We start from the raw sequence: 21,413 nt of genomic DNA on the forward strand, positions 1-21,413 counted from the left end.
CATAATAACGAATGAATAAATTAACACTAACGAAAACAAATCGATTTGTAGACTGATTTAAAAAATTCTCTCCCATGTCCCTCCCATCATCTCCTCTTCCCTCCTTCCCTCCCACTCTTCTGAGTGTCCTTTCCTCCTCCCCTATTCCTTCTATTCTTCCTCTTCCGTTTCTTAATGACCTTGTTCTTGGCACTTCTTCAAGAATTGGTCGTTCGTCACACTAATTACTCCTCAGTTGTGACGTCATTCATGGCATCTGGCTGCAGTGAGTTGGCTTCTGTGTGGCGTGTCACTGTTGGCTTCTGTGTGGCTTGTCACTGTTGGCTTCTGTGTGGCTTGTCACTGTTGGCTTCTGTGTGGCTTGTCACTGTTGGCTTCTGTGTGGCTTGTCACTGCTGGCTTCTGTGTGGCTTGTCACTGTTGGCTTCTGTGTGGCTTGCCACTGTTGGCTTCTGTGTGGCTTGTCACTGTTGGCTTCTGTGTGGCTTGTCACTGTTGGCTTCTGTGTGGCTTGTCACTGTTGGCTTCTGTGTGGCTTGTCACTGTTGGCTTCTGTGTGGCTTGTCACTGTTGGCTTCTGTGTGGCTTGTCACTGTTGGCTTCTGCGTGGCTTGTCACTGTTGGCTTCTGTGTGGCTTGTCACTGTTGGCTTCTGTGTGGCTTGTCACTGTTGGCTTCTGTGTGGCTTGTCACTGTTGGCTTCTGTGTGGCTTGTCACTGTTGGCTTCTGTGTGGCTTGTCACTGTTGGCTTCTGTGTGGCTTGTCACTGTTGGCTTCTGTGTGGCTTGTCACTGTTGGCTTCTGTGTGGCTTGTCACTGTTGGCTTCTGTGTGGCTTGTCACTGTTGGCTTCTGTGTGGCTTGTCACTGTTGGCTTCTGTGTGGCTTGTCACTGTTGGCTTCTGTGTGGCTTGTCACTGTTGGCTTCTGTGTGGCTTGTCACTGTTGGCTTCTGTGTGGCTTGTCACTGTTGGCTTCTGTGTGGCTTGTCACTGTTGGCTTCTGTGTGGCTTGTCGCTGTTGGCTTCTGTGTGGCTTGTCACTGTTGGCTTCTGTGTGGCTTGTCACTGTTGGCTTCTGTGTGGCTTGTCACTGTTGGCTTCTGTGTGGCTTGTCACTGTTGGCTTCTGTGTGGCTTGTCACTGTTGGCTTCTGTGTGGCTTGTCACTGTTGGCTTCTGTGTGGCTTGTCACTGTTGGCTTCTGTGTGGCTTGTCACTGTTGGCTTCTGTGTGGCTTGTCACTGCTGGCTTCTGTGTGGCTTGTCACTGTTGGCTTCTGTGTGGCTTGTCACTGTTGGCTTCTGTGTGGCTTGTCACTGTTGGCTTCTGTGTGGCTTGTCACTGTTGGCTTCTGTGTGGCTTGTCACTGTTGGCTTCTGTGTGGCTTGTCACTGTTGGCTTCTGTGTGGCTTGTCACTGTTGGCTTCTGTGTGGCTTGTCACTGTTGGCTTCTGTGTGGCTTGTCACTGTTGGCTTCTGTGTGGCTTGTCACTGTTGGCTTCTGTGTGGCTTGTCACTGTTGGCTTCTGTGTGGCTTGTCACTGTTGGCTTCTGTGTGGCTTGTCACTGTTGGCTTCTTCACAGTTTTAAATGTATCTGTAACAAAACATTTTGGGTTGTATTTTCTGATTTTTATATGTATATGTTTATATGTATATTTTTATATGTATATGTTTATATGTATATTTTTATATGTATATGTTTATATGTATATTTTTATATGTATATGTTTATATGTATATTTTTATATGTATATTTATTATATGTATATGTTTATATGTATATTTTTATATGTATATGTTTATATGTATATGTTTATATGTATATTTTTATATGTATATGTTTATATGTATATGTTTATATGTATATTTTTATATGTATATTTATTATATGTATATGTTTATATGTATATTTTTATATGTATATGTTTATATGTATATTTGTATATGTATACTGTCTTTTTCAACTGGTAAGTTTCCGAAAGCTTGTTGGAGTAGCAAAGCTTCAATCCAGTTAAATCAATTCTTCCATGTTCTTTGTCTAAGACAGAGAGCAAGACAGAAGAGTGAGGGGAGACATGATTACCATATACAAAATTCTCATAGTAATTGATAGGGATAAACAAACCGTTTACCACTAATTACCGTAATGAGCCACATATACATTATGAAAGCTTTGTTTCAGTGTCAGATTAGTTAATAAATGGAATGCATTAGGCAGTGATGTGGTGGAGGCTGACTCCATACACAGTTTCAAGTGTAGATATGACAGAGCCCAATAGGCTCAGGAACCTGTACACCTGTTGATTGACAGTTGAGAGGCGGGACCAAAGAGCCAGAGCTCAACCCCCGCAAGCACAATTAAATGAGTACAATTTTGTCGATACAGGATCTAAGCCGCAATAGCTGATTAAACCCCAGGTACCTATTGATTGCTAGGTGACTAGTGGCATCAGGTGAAAGAAATTCTGCTAATTTTGTTTTTCTTCCTCGACCAATAATAGAAACCGGGTCCATGGATTGTGATTCCCGAGCTCTCTCTGCTCTGCCGCGAGGACTTGTGTGTACTCACCTATTTGTGCATGCTTAGGGTTGAGCTCTGGCTCTTTGGCCCCGCCTCTCAACCGTCAATCAACAGGTGTACAGGTTCCTGAGCCTATCGGGCTCTGTCATATCTACATTTGAAACTGTGTATGGAGTCAGCCTCCACCACATCACTGCCTAATGCATTCCATTTATTAACTACTCTGACACTGAAAAAATTCTTTCTAACGTCTCTGTGGCTCATCTGGGTACTAAGTTTCCACCTGTGTCCCCTTGTTCGTGTCCTACCCGTGCTGAAGAGTTTGTCTTTGTCCACCCTGTCAATTCCTCTGAGAATTTTGTAGGTGGTTATCATGTCTCCCCTTACTCTTCTGTTTTCCAGGGCTGTGAGGTTCAGCTCCTTTAGCCTTTCCTTGTAGCTCATTCCTCTCAGTTCCGGGATGAACCTGGTGGCATACCGCTGAATCTTCTCTAACTTTGTCTTGAGTTTCACTAGGTATGGACTCCAGGCTGGAGCTGCATACTCCAGGACTGGTCTGACATAAGTGGTATACAGGGTTCGGAACGAACGAACGGTCTTGTGTGTGTGTGTGTGTGTGTGTGTGTGTGTGTGTATGTGTGTGTGTGTGTGTGTGTGTGTGTGTGTGTGTGTGTGTGTGTGTGTGTGTGTGTGTGTGTGTGTGTGTGTGTGTGTGTGTGTGTGTGTGTGTGTGTGTGTGTGTGTGTGTGTGTGTGTGTGTGTGTGTGTGTATGTAAATACTGTTATATATCCCAATGCATAATTTCACACATTCATACATAAATACAGTCCCTCACACACACCATAAAACGTATATATGTAGCAATAAAATGTTTTACTCATAAAAATGCTCACAACCCGCACTTTATTGCCTCATATAAGAAAACATTCATTCTTGTTAAGTTGCCGCCGCGAGCCGCGAGGAAGACGAACATAAACAGGTGAGACACATTCCCTATTCGCCAAAGCTTCACACACGAAAAAAAATTTCACATCACTCGAAACATTCAGACACGCCAAATTTGCCGGCGGGGCATAATTCACGGAGCGCCAAACTCCCCCGGGGTCCGGCAAGGTTGCCAGCACGCCAAAGTAACCAGACTGGCAATATTACGGCCAAACCGCATCAGCCCTTCCGCCTAAAGCCCCCAAAACTCTTTCTCTCTCCTGTACTTTCTCCTCTCTACCTTTCATCCTCTCTACCTTCCTGCTCCAGTTTTTCCTACATCCTTCTCCCCTATCCTTCTTCCCTATCCTTACCTGCCCTAAGTCTCTGGATTAGATTCTCTCTCCTGCAATATAAATCCAGTTCTCTATGTTCATAGGATAGGAATATTGCTTAATGTGAATATTCCTATCACTCACCTATCCCCCTTAATCGTAGGGAGCGGCGAAGGATAGGGTGAGGGGGAGTGTTGCCTGACTCCGGTTCCTATCTGTCCGCCAGGTCTTACATCTTCCCTGTGGAATAATGGAGGACCATCAAACAGTTGTATCCTTGAAGTTGAATTTATCTGCATGTTGATCACTGGTGTCAACTCCCGAATGACCACAGCTACAAGCACAGGAAGCCTCGTGCGGGCGTCGGTGCTGCCTGTACATCAACGTCGATCACTGCGATTAGTTCCATCAAATGGTGGAAAAAGAACCTTTCACCCTTCACAACTTCCACAGATACAAGTTTTGTCTGCCATTTCAACTATAAACAGTAAACCAATTCGCGGAACTTGGTTGGAACTTTTTGCTCCGAGTTGCTGAATCTAGAACAAGAGCCTTGTCAGCTCAGTATAACTGTGTCAGTTCAACAGTGTTGTTGATCAGACCACACACTAGAAGGTGAAGGGACGACGACGTTTCGGTCCGTCCTGGACCATTCTCAAGTCGATGATTACCACCGACAGTAAAGAAAAACATAAGAAATATTGAGAAAATTCGTGTTAGAATTATTAATCTTACCATTTCGGTCATATTCAACAACATATGTTTAAAAGATTGACTGCTATCAAAATAAATATATATATATATATATATATATATATATATATATATATATATATATATATATATATATATATATATATATATATATATATATATATATATATATATATATATATATATATATATATATCATTACTGACACATGTGAGCATGACACAAATCCCAAAGCAATATACAGTACATATATATTACACAATACAGGAATGCAAGAACATCTTAATAATAATTTGAGAAGGGAAACAGAATAATTTATACATATCAAGGTTTCAGTGAGAATCAAGTAATTAACTGATTCGTAACAGCAACACTGAAGTCAACATTGGTATTGGCTAAAGTGGACACGCATGTATAGTCCTACATTAACTATCTTCCATTATTCTTGAAGTTCACTGTGATCCCGTCTGGGCGACCAACAGTCTCGTCAGAGTGTCTGGGAATAGGTTACGAGGTTCTCTCTCTGCTGGACATCTGGATGTGGAAAGGCTCTTCTTAATGATGTCATTAACTTCGCTGTGTCTTGCATGCCATCCTCCTGTCCTTTGGCAGAGAAGGCCATGCCGTCCGTACCTGTCGGCCTCTGCCTCGCCGCAAGTACACCTGTATTCGGTGTGGATTGGGGCAGCGAGGCGGAGAGCCACGGCAATTCGGAGGGCCTGCGGTGTGAGACGGGTGCCGGTTGCTGACATTGGGGTTGCTAATAGCAAGTCACCTGCATGGGGAGCTGCTACAGCTCTAAGTCGTTGTAGTGTTGTTACAGCTTCTAGAGATGTTGCAGCTGCTTGGTCTACAATGGGGCCATCCCAGCTGGATTGCTTTTGTGCTTATGAAGACGGTGGTTGGAGTGCTGGTCCTGCAAGAGAGACCCATTTGGTGGTGCTTACGTATAAAGCTGGGATCATGTACCCCGGCCTGTTGATCTAGGTAATCTGGTAGGATTTCTTTCACCAAGTTATCAGATGCCACTGAAGAGGACAGGAACCCTGGTACAGCAATTTGTATTGCTGTGCGAACACCGAGGCCCCCGAGTCTGACAGGAAGTGTGGATGTTTTTCACTGTGAGTCGCTGAGAGAAAGGTTGAGGGTTTTTTCTAACAATTATTTCAGCAAGCGCTCTACTCCTTTAGTTTAAAATTATTGAAAGATAGCAAACATCTAAGACAACTAAGAAAGTAGGAAAGGGAACGATAAGAATCTAGTGATGAGGTAAAGTGCATCATAAGCGTCAATGTCTTCAATCCTCTCATCCATCCTCTTCAGGTCAGTGATCTTCTTACCAAGGACCTCTTACCAAGGACCCCGTCGATGGCATTCCTTCCAAGAGGAGCACCTAGGAGTGTGCTGTCCTCAGGGTTGGTTGTATGAATTTCAGGCAAAACAACCTTTATTCCCTCTATTATGTGCTGGTTGGTGGAGGTTATTTCGTACTTGGAAGAGTTCAGGGTGAGGCCTAGGTTTGTTCCTGAACTATTCTTGTATCACCCAGGAGGGAGGCTGGGGAGCCGGCTAGAGTACCATCATCTAAGAACCGAATGTTGAGCTCACTGGACAGGTTATCAGTGACTTCCTTGATGACTAGGTAGGAAAGGAAAGTAGCAAATCGCCACTACAATTTAATGTAAGGAAAACGAGAATGTAATTCGCTCAGGGGCTGAGTGAGAGAGGGAATATGTTGGAGTGAAGTTTGATATTGGGGCTGCACCACACTCAACATTCACAATGAGATTATAGTCATTCTTGTTGCATTTGGCATAGGATTTGTCCGCACACGTACACACACACACGCGCACACACACACACACACACACACACACACACACACACACACACACACACACACACACACACACACACACACACACACACACACACACACACACACACATAAACACACACACACACACACATAAACACACACACACACACACACACACACACACACACACACACACACACACACACACACACACACACACACACACACACACACACACACACACACACAAAGCTCAAGTTAAGATCACTTATCATACATCAAATCATGTTAAACCTCACCCTAGAAACTTAGCTAATTAATATCCTTCTTATTAGTTTTAAATTATGATTAAGCTTGATTTAATATTTAAAAACAATTCCAGACAAAATATGAAGCTACAGAAAGCTGAGTGACAGAACCAACACTTGACACCATTCCAGTTGTCTTTATTTCCCGCTAACCTGCGTGTTAAGCGAAGAAGTCTTCAAATGCATCAGGCTGTTGATGGCTGAGCGCCTTGTGTAATGAATGCCACTTATTTTTGTCCACGAGGTTGGGCCAGGTGAGGGGCTTTAAGAATATTGGCCCTATGCATGACAGTGTAAATAACAATCTCAAGAGTGTTGAAGGTTCTGCTGTTCTGACCAACCCATCCAGAATGAGTAGTAATGATAATATATGATAAGGATAAGGGTTGTAGACTAAATAATCCATGATAAGGATTGTAGACTAAAGATGAGGCTTCTTGCACTATTCTTTACCGTGTCCAGAATTCACTTTCTCTCTCTCTCTCTCTCTCTCTCTCTCTCTCTCTCTCTCTCTCTCTCTCTCTCTCTCTCTCTCTCTCTCTCTCTCTCTCTCTCTCTCTCTCTCTCTCTCTCTCTCTCTCTCTCTCTCTCTCTCTCTCTCTCTCTCTCTCTCTCTCTCTCTCTCTCTCTCTCTCTCTCTCTCTCTCTCTCTCTCTCTCTCTCTCTCTCTCTCTCTCTCTCTCTCTCTCTCTCATTGCTACTATCTTTAGTACTCATTATCCTTATCACTGTAAACAATTTCTAACCCTTTCCATCTAACCAGCACACCGCTTCACCGTCTGTGTGCTGGGGAGAGGAGGAGGAGGAGGAGGAGGAGGCAGGATAACCAACTTCCAAATGACACTCAAAGCCGTCATTAACTACCCAATCCGACTTAAGAACGACAAAACAGCCTCATCAGCCAGCCTGAACAACACAATACACAGGGTATCGTGGAGGCGGAGCGCCTTGGAGAGCATCTGGTGCAGGCAAGACTCCACATTCATCTCCTGCCACGGGAGATATGTGTCTAAACTATTTACCAGCCTCCAGGGAGGATATGTATCACCCCACTGGCTCCCAGATACGACACTTGTGTCTTAATGAGCCACATGTTTCAGACGGTAGAGCGACGGTCTCGCTTTATGCAGGTCGGCGTTCAATCCCCCGACTGTCCAAGGGGTTGGGGCACCATTCCCCTCCCCCCGTCCCATCCCAAATCCTTATCCTGACCCCTTCCAAGTGCTACATAGTCGTAATGGCTTGGCGCTTTCCCCTGTTAATTATCTATCTATCTATCTATCTATCACCCCCCTCCCCCTCCTCCCCCTTTACCCCAAGTTGGGGGTAATGTGCTGTCGTTGGCTCTCTCTGATGGGGTAAATTCATTATTTGCAACAGCAGAGTTGCAGCAGTGTTGGAGGGGCTACAGTCTTGCAAAGTTTGTCTGCAGTAATAATTCTTTAAATAGTTAAATTTAAATGGTTTTAAAATGCTTCTTCTTATTCCTCTTACTAAAAGGCCCACCTCTTGAGGTTATCTTGAGGTTATCTTGAGGTTATCTTGAGGTTATCTTGAGGTTATCTTGAGGTTATCTTGAGGTTATCTTGAGGTTATCTTGAGATGATTTCGGGGCTTTTTAGTGTCCCCGCGGCCCGGTCCTCGACCAGGCCTCCACTCCCCAGGAAGCAGCCCGTGACAGCTGACTAACACCCAGGTACCTATTTTACTGCTAGGTAACAGGGGCATAGGGTGAAAGAAACTCTGCCTATTGTTTCTCTGCCTCCTACTGCTATTCCTTGATACAATTTACTACTACTTCTTCTACTACTACAACAACAACAACAACTACTAATACTTCTTTGTCTATTAGTAATAAAATTAATGTTACAAAATCTACTTCTACTTCTACAATTATTATTATTAATACAGCAGTACTCATACTACTAATGCAGCCTTAACTACCTATGTATAATATTACTGGGTAGATAAATACAACATTATCTCATGATGTATGCCGACTCATAGCATGTTGATGTTGTTTAAGATTCACTACCTGGAACAAAAAGTTCCAAGTAGCACGGGCTATGGTGAGCCCGTAGTTACTCATAGCAGCCCACAGTATGAAGGTAGGTACGATTCTTCTCTCTCTCAGCATCTTCACTTAGCATCAGCGGTCATAACCAGGGCTTTCAGTACCTTAGCATGCTGCAGATCTTGCCTTAATCTGCTATCAGTCTCTCTCTCTCTTGCATAATTTTTTTCTTTTCAACATTGTGTAAATCGAAGAACTCCAAGTCGGGAGTTCATTTACAGAACTCTGTTATCTTCTAACAGAGTTCTAGAGTTATCTTCTAACTTCTAACAGAGTTATCTTATGCGATAACTCTGTTATCGCATAAATGCTGTTTGTGCATTAACACGTTTTTGGGGGACTGTCAGCCCCATCGTTCATAATATGTACGTAAACGTATTTTCGTATACGATTACGTAAACGTATAAACGTATCGTTCATAATATGACGAAAACGTATTTTTCAAGACGTTTAATAATGGATAAAAAGAACTAGATGGTGCAAACGATGAGTCAAAATAACTGAAGATATGTTGACCAGACCACACACCAGAAGATATGTTGACCAGACCACACACCAGAAGATATGTTGACCAGACCACACACCAGAGGATATGTTGACCAGACCACACACCAGAAGATATGTTGACCAGACCACTCACCAGGAGATATGTTGACCAGACCACTCACCAGGAGATATGTTGACCAGACCACTCACCAGGAGATATGTTGACCAGACCACTCACCAGGAGATATGTTGACCAGACCACTCACCAGGAGATATGTTGACCAGACCACTCACCAGGAGATATGTTGACCAGACCACTCACCAGGAGATATGTTGACCAGACCACTCACCAGGAGATATGTTGACCAGACCACACACCAGGAGATATATTGACCAGACCACACACCAGAGGATATGTTGACCAGACCACACACCAGAGGATATGTTGACCAGACCACACACCAGAAGATATGTTGACCAGAACACACACCAGAAAATATATTGACCAGACCACACACCAGAAGATATATTGACCAGACCACACACCAGAAGATATGTTGACCAGACCACACACCAGAAGATATATTGACCAGACCACACACCAGAAGATATGTTGACCAGACCACACACCAGAGGATATGTTGACCAGACCACACACCAGAGGATATGTTGACCAGACCACACACCAGAAGATGTGTTGACCAGACCACACACCAGAGGATATGTTGACCACACCACACACCAGAGGATATGCTGACCAGACCACACACCAGAGGATATGTTGACCAGACCACACACCAGGAGATATGTTGACCAGACCACACACCAGAAGATATGTTGACCACACCACACACCAGAGGATATGTTGACCACACCACACACCAGAGGATATGTTGACCAGACCACACACCAGAGGATATGCTGACCAGACCACACACCAGGAGATATGCTGACCAGACCACACACCAGAGGAAATGTTGACCAAACCACACACCAGGAGATATGTTGACCAGACCACACACCAGGGGATATGTTGACCAAACCACACACCAGGAGATATGTTGACCAGACCACACACCAGAGGATATGCTGACCAGACCACACACCAGAGGATATGCTGACCAGACCACACACCAGAGGATATGTTGACCAGACCACACACCAGAGGATATGCTGACCAGACCACACACCAGGAGATATGTTGACCAGACCACACACCAGAGGATATGTTGACCAGACCACACACCAGAGGATATGCTGACCAGACCACACACCAGGAGATATGTTGACCAGACCACACACCAGGAGATATGTTGACCAGACCACACACCAGAGGATATGTTGACCAGACCACACACCAGAGGATATGTTGACCAAACCACACACCAGGAGATATGTTGACCAGACCACACACCAGAGGATATGTTGACCAAACCACACACCAGGAGATATGTTGACCAGACCACACACCAGAGGATATGCTGACCAGACCACACACCAGGAGATATGTTGACCAGACCACACACCAGAGGATATGTTGACCAAACCACACACCAGGAGATATGTTGACCAGACCACACACCAGAGGATATGTTGACCAGACCACACACCAGGAGATATGTTGACCAGACCACACACCAGAGGATATGCTGACCAGACCACACACCAGGAGATATGTTGACCAGACCACACACCAGAGGATATGCTGACCAGACCACACACCAGAGGATATGTTGACCAGACCACACACCAGAGGATATGTTGACCAGACCACACACCAGAAGATATGTTGACCAGACCACACACCAGAAGATATGTTGACCAGACCACTCACCAGAGGATATGTTGACCAGACCACACACCAGAAGATGAGGAGACGACGACGTTTCGGTCCATCTTGGACCATCATCAAGTTGATTGTGGGATTCTTCATCTTGTGATGTGTCGGTTGGTCATCAAACAACATTATACTAGAGATAACATCATTTATGTAAACAACTAGATCATCACTGCATTGATTCTCATCAGCAACATCTAAAAATGTGTACTCACCTATTTGTGCTTGCGGGGGTTGAGCTCTGGCTCTTTGGTCCCGCCTCTCAACTGTCAATCATCTGTGTGTGTGTGTGTGTGTGTGTGTGTGTGTGTGTGTGTGTGTGTGTGTGTGTGTGTGTGTGTGTGTGTGTGTGTGTGTGTGTGTGTGTGTGTGTGTGTGTGTGTGTGTGTGTGTGTGTGTGTGTGTGTGTGTGTGTGTCAGGGTGTCTATAGCCAGTCTGTGACAGTTACCCAACTAGGTGAGTAGGTGCAACGAGTAGGCTGCTTGAAGTAGGCTCAATGGTCCACCATTTATGACAGATCGGCCACTTTATCAACGCTCCGCGATTTCCATGAAATCTGATATCGGAGTTTTGGTTTTCAGAGCTTTTTGATTAATTTTGTTTTGCTGTTGGTAATATTACATGTTGTGAGAGAGAGAGAGAGAGAGAGAGAGAGAGAGAGAGAGAGAGAGAGAGAGAGAGAGAGAGAGAGAGAGAGAGAGAGAGAGATTTAGGATAACAAGTAAGACGGTGAATTAGGTAAGAGAGATACCTGATGGAAAGAAAACAAAGTGTCAACAAGAGAGAGAAAGTGGATTTACGTAAGCAATAGGTTCTAAAAGTTCTTTTACAGGACCGTGACTGTTCCTAATCAATGAGAAAGATCTACCCGAAGGAACACTGTCCCCCGTACGTGGTGAAGATTGCAGACGGCGCAACACATATGAAGAAGAATGTCAAAACAGAAGAGGAATGAAGAGAGCTGCAGGAAAGATAAACTCCAGAATGACCAGACAAATGGTTGCTAAAGTTAAACCCTGAGAAGTGTAAAGCAATGGAGATGGGAAAGGAAGAACGGAGACCAGAGGAAAATATACGATAACAAAAAGGCAATTACACGAATCTCGCAGAGATAACGAAGTGTAGATAACACAAACACCAGAGCCGTGCGAAAAAGATATCATCGAAAGTATATGAGAAACTCGCAAATCTGAAAGTGGCAATTACAACCAAAACAAGGATAGCGAAGATAGCCAACTGCTCTCTTTGTCAGACCAACGTCCACGGAACAGAATCTTGCAATCTCAGACGAGAGAGGAGGGGGATAAGATCAACACATGATGCTGAGACAACTTTACAAGACAGACGAGATAAAATCTTTTAATTAGGAGCACAGAGGAAGCTGGTGGATGCTGAAACGCAAATAAACAACAAATCAGGAAAATACTGGACCCTAGTTCGGTGGTCAACAGGTGATATGGGCTGAGGGAAGAGGTTGTAGAAGCCACCTCTATCCTCACAGCCTTAAGGAAAGGCTCGACACAGATAGTGATAGTTAGGATAGGGAAGATTTGATGTATGGTTACAATCTGATGGGTCTTACCTATCAGATAAGATCTGATAGGTAGGTAACATCACCATCACTACTACCACTACCAATACCACTACCACAACCACTACTACAACCACCACCACTACCACAACCACCACCACTACCACAACCACCACTCACTGTTTTTGTTCTTCACACTGGAAGGTGGGTAGACACGTGGATGACATATTGGATGACAGATGACAGATTGGATGACGAATGACAGATTGGATGACGAATGACAGATTGGATGACAGGATGCTGTAATGGATGACATGATGCTGTAATGGATGACGGATGTTGTAATGGATGACGGATGTTGTAATGGATGACGGATGTTGTAATGGATGACGGATGTTGTAATGGATGACGGATGCTGTAATGGATGACGGATGCTGTAATGGATGACGGATGTTGTAATGGATGACGGATGTTGTAATGGATGACGGATGCTGTAATGGATGACAGGATGCTGTAATGGATGACGGATGCTGTAATGGATGACAGGATGTTGTGGTGGATGACGGATGCTGTAATGGATGACAGGATGCTGTAATGGATGACAGGATGCTGTAATGGATGACAGGATGCTGTAATGGATGACGGATGCTGTAATGGATGACAGGATGTTGTGGTGGATGACGGATGCTGTAATGGATGACGGATGCTGTAATGGATGACGGATGCTGTAATGGATGACAGGATGCTGTAATGGATGACAGGATGCTGTAATGGATGACGGATGCTGTAATGGATGACAGGATGTTGTGGTGGATGACGGATGCTGTAATGGATGACGGATGCTGTAATGGATGACAGGATGCTGTAATGGATGACAGGATGTTGTGGTGGATGACGGATGCTGTAATGGATGACGGATGCTGTAATGGATGACAGGATGCTGTAATGGATGACAGGATGCTGTAATGGATGACGGATGCTGTAATGGATGACAGGATGCTGTAATGGATGACGGATGCTGTAATGGATGACGGATGCTGTAATGGATGACAGGATGCTGTAATGGATGACAGGATGCTGTAATGGATGACGGATGCTGTAATGGATGACAGGATGCTGTAATGGATGACGGATGCTGTAATGGATGACAGGATGTTGTGGTGGATGACGGATGCTGTAATGGATGACAGGATGCTGTAATGGATGACGGATGCTGTAATGGATGACAGGATGCTGTAATGGATGACAGGATGCTGTAATGGATGACAGGATGCTGTAATGGATGACAGGATGCTGTAATGGATGACGGATGCTGTAATGGATGACGGATGCTGTAATGGATGACAGGATGCTGTAATGGATGACGGATGCTGTAATGGATGACAGGATGTTGTGGTGGATGACGGATGCTGTAATGGATGACAGGATGCTGTAATGGATGACGGATGCTGTAATGGATGACAGGATGCTGTAATGGATGACGGATGCTGTAATGGATGACAGGATGCTGTAATGGATGACAGGATGCTGTAATGGATGACGGATGCTGTAATGGATGACAGGATGCTGTAATGGATGACAGGATGCTGTAATGGATGACAGGATGCTGTAATGGATGACAGGATGCTGTAATGGATGACAGGATGCTGTAATGGATGACAGGATGCTGTAATGGATGACAGGATGCTGTAATGGATGACAGGATGCTGTAATGGATGACAGGATGCTGTAATGGATGACGGATGCTGTAATGGATGACAAGATGCTGTAATGGATGACGGATGCTGTAATGGATGACAGGATGCTGTAATGGATGACAGGATGCTGTAATGGATGACGGATGCTGTAATGGATGACAGGATGCTGTAATGGATGACAGGAAGCTGTAATGGATGACGGATGCTGTAATGGATGACAGGATTCTGTAATGGATGACAGGGTGCTGTAATGGATGACGGATGCTGTAATGGATGACAGGATGCTGTAATGGATGACAGGATGCTGTAATGGATGACGGATGCTGTAATGGATGACAGGATTCTGTAATGGATGACAGGATGCTGTAATGGATGACAGGATGCTGTAATGGATGACGGAATGGATGACGGATGCTGTGGTGGATGACGGATGATGTGGTGGATGACGGATGATGTGGTTGTGATGAATGTTTAGAGGACAGCAAACGTTGAATGTGATTTATATTTTCACTGGTACACAGAAGCAGCTGTGTATGTTGTATGATACAGTGTATGTTGTATGGTTCAGTGTATGTTGTATGGTTCAGTGTATGTTGTATGGTTCAGTGTATGTTGTATGGTTCAGTGTATGTTGTATGGTTCAGTGTATGTTGTATGGTTCAGTGTATGTTGTATGGTTCAGTGTATGTTGTATAGTTCAGTGTATGTTGTATGGTTCAGTGTATGTTGTATGGTTCAGTGTATGTTGTATGGTTCAGTGTATGTTGTATGGTACAGTGTATGTTGTATGGTTCAGTGTATGTTGTATGGTTCAGTGTATGTTGTATAGTTCAGTGTATGTTGTATGGTTCAGTGTATGTTGTATGGTACAGTGTATGTTGTATGGTTCAGTGTATGTTGTATAGTTCAGTGTATGTTGTATGGTTCAGTGTATGTTGTATGGTACAGTGTATGTTGTATGGTACAGTGTATGTTGTATGGTTCAGTGTATGTTGTATAGTTCAGTGTATGTTGTATGGTTCAGTGTATGTTGTATAGTTCAGTGTATGTTGTATGGTTCAGTGTATGTTGTATGGTACAGTGTATGTTGTATGGTTCAGTGTATGTTGTATAGTTCAGTGTATGTTGTATGGTTCAGTGTATGTTGTATGGTACAGTGTATGTTGTATGGTACAGTGTATGTTGTATGGTTCAGTGTATGTTGTATAGTTCAGTGTATGTTGTATGGTTCAGTGTATGTTGTATAGTTCAGTGTATGTTGTATGGTTCAGTGTATGTTGTATAGTTCAGTGTATGTTGTATGGTTAGGTGTATGTTGTATAGTTCAGTGTATGTTGTATGGTTCAGTGTATGTTGTATGGTTCAGTGTATGTTGTATAGTTCAGTGTATGTTGTATGGTTCAGTGTATGTTGTATGGTTCAGTGTATGTTGTATGGTTCAGTGTATGTTGTATGGTTCAGTGTATGTTGTGTGGTTCAGTGTATGTTGTATAGTTCAGTGTATGTTGTGTGGTTCAGTGTATGTTGTATGGTTCAGTGTATGTTGTATGGTTCAGTGTATGTTGTATGGTTCAGTGTATGTTGTGTGGTTCAGTGTATGTTGTATGGTTCAGTGTATGTTGTATGGTTCAGTGTATGTTGTGTGGTTCAGTGTATGTTGTATGGTTCAGTGTATGTTGTATGGTACAGTGTATGTTGTATGGTTCAGTGTATGTTGTATGGTTCAGTGTATGTTGTATGGTTCAGTGTATGTTGTATAGTTCAGTGTATGTTGTATGGTTCAGTGTATGTTGTATGGTTCAGTGTATGTTGTGTAGTTCAGTGTATGTTGTATAGTTCAGTGTATGTTGTGTGGTTTAGTGTATGTTGTATAGTTCAGTGTATGTTGTGTGGTTCAGTGTATGTTGTATAGTTCAGTGTATGTTGTATGGTTCAGTGTATGTTGTATAGTTCAGTGTATGTTGTATGGTTCAGTGTATGTTGTGTGGTTCAGTGTATGTTGTATAGTTCAGTGTATGTTGTATGGTTCAGTGTATGTTGTGTGGTTCAGTGTATGTTGTATGGTTCAGTGTATGTTGTATAGTTCAGTGTATGTTGTATGGTTCAGTGTATGTTGTGTGGTTCAGTGTATGTTGTATAGTTCAGTGTATGTTGTATAGTTCAGTGTATGTTGTATGGTTCAGTGTATGTTGTATAGTTCAGTGTATGTTGTATGGTTCAGTGTATGTTGTATGGTTAAGTGTATGTTGTATGGTTCAGTGTATGTTGTATGGTTCAGTGTATGTTGTATGGTTCGGTGTATGTTGGATGGTTCAGTGTATGTTGTGTGGTTCAGTGTATGTTGTATGGTTCGGTGTATGTTGTATAGTTCAGTGTATGTTGAATGGTTCAGTGTATGTTGAATGGTTCAGTGTATGTTGTATGGTACAGTATATGTTGTATGGTACAGTGTATGTTGGATGGTACAGTGTATGTTGTATGGTACAGTGTATGTTGTATAGTTCAGTGTATGTTGTATAGTTCAGTGTATGTTGTTTAGTTCAGTGCATGTTGTGTGGTTCAGTGTATGTTGTATGGTACAGTGTATGTTGTATGGTACAGTGTATGTTGTATAGTTCAGTGTATGTTGTATAGTTCAGTGTATGTTGTATAGTTCAGTGTATGTTGTATAGTTCAGTGTATGTTGAATGGTTCAGTGTATGTTGTATGGTACAGTGTATGTTGTATGGTACAGTGTATGTTGTGTGGTTCAGTGTATGTTGAATGGTACAGTGTATGTTGTATGGTTCGGAGTATGTTGTATGGTTCGGTGTATGTTGTATGGTACAGTGTATGTTGTATGGTTCGGTGTATGTTGTATGGTTCGGTGTATGTTGGATGGTTTAGAGTATGTTGTATAGTTCAGTGTATGATTCAGCCAATCAACGACCCCTCACCTCCTTCCACGTCACGGCTCTGCCTCCTCCTATTGGCTAATGGTGACGTCATCCTGCCTTGCTGATCACCCCCCCCCCCTCCCCCGCCTTCCACTGTTGCCATTTTTCCTCAAAATCGGATTTTCCGTGTACCATAAATGCCTTAAATCTGCTTCTTAGTACCACGTGTTTACCTCACAACAGCGAGGGAGATATTATATCTTAACTGTGAATCATAACATAGGCTTGGCAGATAACACAAAAGATTATTTCCTTGAGATATCTTGAGATCCAGATATCTATCTGGATATCTATTGCCTGTAGAGAGGCCATATTGGAACTCCATCAGTATCTCAGTTTTAATCTTTGGTCTGATCACATGTTAAAGACAGCTTCAGGATATCAATTTATTACCTGCCGTCTGGTATGTAAATTTAACGTTAACTGAAGGTTAATATCAATTTTTATCACTTGGGCAGGACGGTAGAGCGACGGTGTCGCTTCATGCAGGTCGGCGTTCAATCCCCGACCGTACACAAGTGGTTGGGCGCCATTCCTTTCCCCCGTGCCATCCCAAATCCTTATCCTAACCCAGTATTATAGAGTCGTAATGGCTTGGCGCTTTCCCCCTGATAGTTCCGTTCCCCTCTCTCTACACAACCAACATTATGCCTGTAACTCATTTAGTATATATGCTCTTTTACCTAATATAAAGAATTATACTTATAACTATAATTATATATCACAATATGTACTATTCACGTGAGGTAAACAGACATAGTATAAATATAATGTTATAGGCCACACATGATACTCTGCTGGAAGCAACAGTCAAGAGGATCAACACCACTAAGAACCAGACTTCATATACACCTTCCAGGACGTCCTCAGCCTCACTATAGTATTACTTTACAAGCTTGAAATCTGAGCCTCGCGAAGCGTGATATTAAGTGTGATAGAGCATACAGGTTTGTGGCAATATTTTTGCACCACCACTACCACAACTACTACCACTACCACCACCACCACCACCACCACTACCACCACCACTACCACAACTACTACCACTACCACCACCACCACCACCACCACCACCACCACTACCACCACCACTACCACAACTACTACCACTACCACCACCACCACCACCACCACTACCACCACCACTACCACAACTACTACCACTACCACCACCACCACCACCACCACTACCACCACCACTACCACAACTACTACCACTACCACCACAACTACTACCACTACCACCACCACCACCACCACCACTACCACCACCACTACCACAACTACTACCACTACCACCACCACAACTACCTCCACCACCACCACTACCACCATCATTACCATAACCACCACCATCACCACCACAACTACTACCACTACCACCACAACCAGCCACAACCAGCTACAACCAGCCACAACCAGCCACAACCAGCCACAACCAGCCACAACCAGCCACAACCAGCCACAACCAGCCACAACCAGCCACAACCAGCCACAACCAGCCACAACCAGCTACAACCAGCCACAACCAGCTACAACCAGCCACAACAAGCCACAACCAGCCACAACCAGCCACAACCAGCCACAACCAGCTACAACCAGCCACAACCAGCCACAACCAGCCACAACCAGCCACAACCAACCACAACCAGCCACAATACACGGGGCCTAGCTCGAGCAGACATACAGTGACGTTAATGTGTATATTATCTGTGTCTTCCCCACCTGTGGAGGAATGTATACATGTGTCTTGTGGGGGAATGTATACATGTGTCTTGTGGAGGAATGTATACATGTGTCTTGTGGGGGAATGTATACATGTGTCTTGTGGAGGAATGTATACATGTGTCTTGTGGGGGAATGTATACATGTGTCTTGGGGGGAATGTATACATGTGTCTTGGGGGGGAATGTATACATGTGTCTTGGGGGGAATGTATACATGTGTCTTGTGGGGGGAATGTATACATGTGTCTTGGGGGGAATGTATACATGTGTCTTGGGGGGGAATGTATACATGTGTCTTGTTTGGGAATGTATACATGTGTCTTGTGGGGGGAATGTATACATGTGTCTTGTGGGGGGAATGTATACATGTGTCTTGTGGGGGGAATGTATACATGTGTCTTGTGGGGGGAATGTATACATGTGTCTTGTGGGGGAATGTATACATGTGTCTTGTGGGGGGAATGTATACATGTGTCTTGTTTGGGAATGTATACATGTGTCTTGTTTGGGAATGTATACATGTGTCTTGCGAACGTGTCTCTGTTATGCACTCTGAAGAATGCATATATTGAATGCTTACATAGTTTGTATAATGTATGTGTGATCTCACCTATTTGTGACTGCAAGCTGGAGCTCCATCTCTTGGACCCGGCTCACTACCCTTAAGCTAAAAGAAAACTTTCTAACAACTCTTCCATCCGTGTCCCCTTCTGTTGTTGTTCATTGTAAACACTTCCTCTGTTTCCACCCTGTCCACCCCTAAGTATTTCATACGTCTGTATCATGTCACTCCTCTCCCTCATCCATTCTAGCATCGTCAGGTTTAGTTCATTCAGTCTCTCTTCTTAACTCATCCTTTGCAACTCTGGGACGAGTATTGTTGCATATTTCTGCAACCTGTCAAGTTCCACCATTTTCAAGTGTGTATTTACTATTTGTGCTGCAGACTCGAGTTATTAGCTCTAGGACCCCGGCTTTTTAATCAAACTGTTTTTCCTCTATTATGACTACTACATATATTTCTCTAACACATACGCACACACACACACACATCTCTCTCTCTCTCTCTCTCTCTATATATATATATATATATATATATATATATATATATATATATATATATATATATATATATATATATATATATATTGATATATATATATTGATATATATAGCACCAGCAAGAACTTCTTGGTCTTGGTCTGTCTTTTGCTACTTCCCCTGGCCCACGCTGTGGCATTGATCTCATTAGTTCCTTTGACAGGTTTGTCAATTCTAACTCTAGTACTCTTTCGGACCTGTCTGCCTTTAGAGGGGCCCTTATCCCCGTTCTTGACAGCCTGTTTTCTAAAAATAACCACCTTCCTCGTCGCTTCCAGCTTGCCCTTGCCTCCCTGAAATCTAACAACTCTATTCTTATCCTTCCTTCAGACAAAAGCAATTCGGTGGTTGTCCTTGACCGTGAGGACTACCTCCGAAAAGCAGATGTCTTGCTCTCTGACTCTCACACTTATGCTCCTCTGACTTCTAACCCTTTGGATCGCCTCAAAACTTCCTTTAACCGCAAACTAAGACAGCTCTCTAGTCTTTGCCCTCCTGACTTTGATCTCATTAAACGTTTCCGTGTCATTTGCCCTTCTCTTCCTTATTTCTATGGCCTTCCTAAGACTCATAAACCTGGTGTTCCTCTTCGTCCTATCATTTCTTCACGGGGTTCTGTCAGTTATCCTCTTGCCTCCTGGCTCGCTAAAACCCTGACACCTTACCTTGGCACTTTTTCCCCTGCCCACCTTCGTCACTCTCAGGACTTCATAGAAAGACTGCGCCTGCAACCCTCTTGTAAAATGCTTAGTCTTGATGTCGACTCTCTGTTCACTAATGTTCCGCTCGATAACGTTCTCTCTTTCCTCAGACAGAAGGCGTCAGAGGGTCTCCTTCCTCTCCCGCTTCCCACTGACGTTTTCCTCGATCTCATTAGACTCTGTGTTGAATCTAACTCTTTCTCTTTCAACGGTAAATATTACACTCAAACTTTCGGTGTCGCTATGGGTTCCCCTCTCTCCCCTGTTCTTGCTAATTTCTACATGGAATACTTCGAAACTGTTCTTCTTCCTTCTATTGATACTCGTCCCTCTCTCTGGCTTCGCTATGTTGATGACATTTTTGCTTTATGGCCTCATGACCTTAATCTTTTCCAGCCTTTCCTCGCCTCTCTTAACAATCTGGCTCCTTCTATCCATTTCAAAGTTGAGTGGGAATCTAATTCCCTCCTTCCTTTTCTTGATGTTCATGTTCACAGCTTTATGTCTGGGTTCTCTTTCTCTGTCTACCGTAAACCCATGCATAGTGGCATGTACATTCACTTCTTTTCCTACCATCCTCTTGCTGTTAAGAAAAGTGTCCTCGTCTCTCTCTTCCTCCGCGCTCTACGCATCAGCGACCCTCAGTTTCTTGATTCTGAAATTGCCTTTATCTACAAATCATTCTCTCGCCTTGGTT

At 43.6% G+C, this 21,413-nt stretch overlaps 1 protein-coding gene across 1 annotated transcript in view; it reads right to left on the reverse strand.

The window, feature by feature from the left end:
• Positions 1 to 12,746: 12,746 nt before the first annotated feature.
• The window catches only part of LOC123749062 (dynein heavy chain-like), a 71,330-nt gene continuing 62,663 nt past the window's right edge, over positions 12,747 to 21,413 (reverse strand). The window contains exon 2 of the mRNA XM_069325670.1: positions 12,747 to 14,574. Coding sequence (XP_069181771.1) covers positions 12,747 to 14,574 — 1,828 coding nt within the window. The remainder of the gene's footprint in view (positions 14,575 to 21,413) is intronic.

Source organism: Procambarus clarkii, chromosome 16 (genome assembly GCF_040958095.1).
Source record: "Procambarus clarkii isolate CNS0578487 chromosome 16, FALCON_Pclarkii_2.0, whole genome shotgun sequence".
Taxonomy (NCBI): Eukaryota; Metazoa; Arthropoda; class Malacostraca; order Decapoda; family Cambaridae; genus Procambarus; species Procambarus clarkii.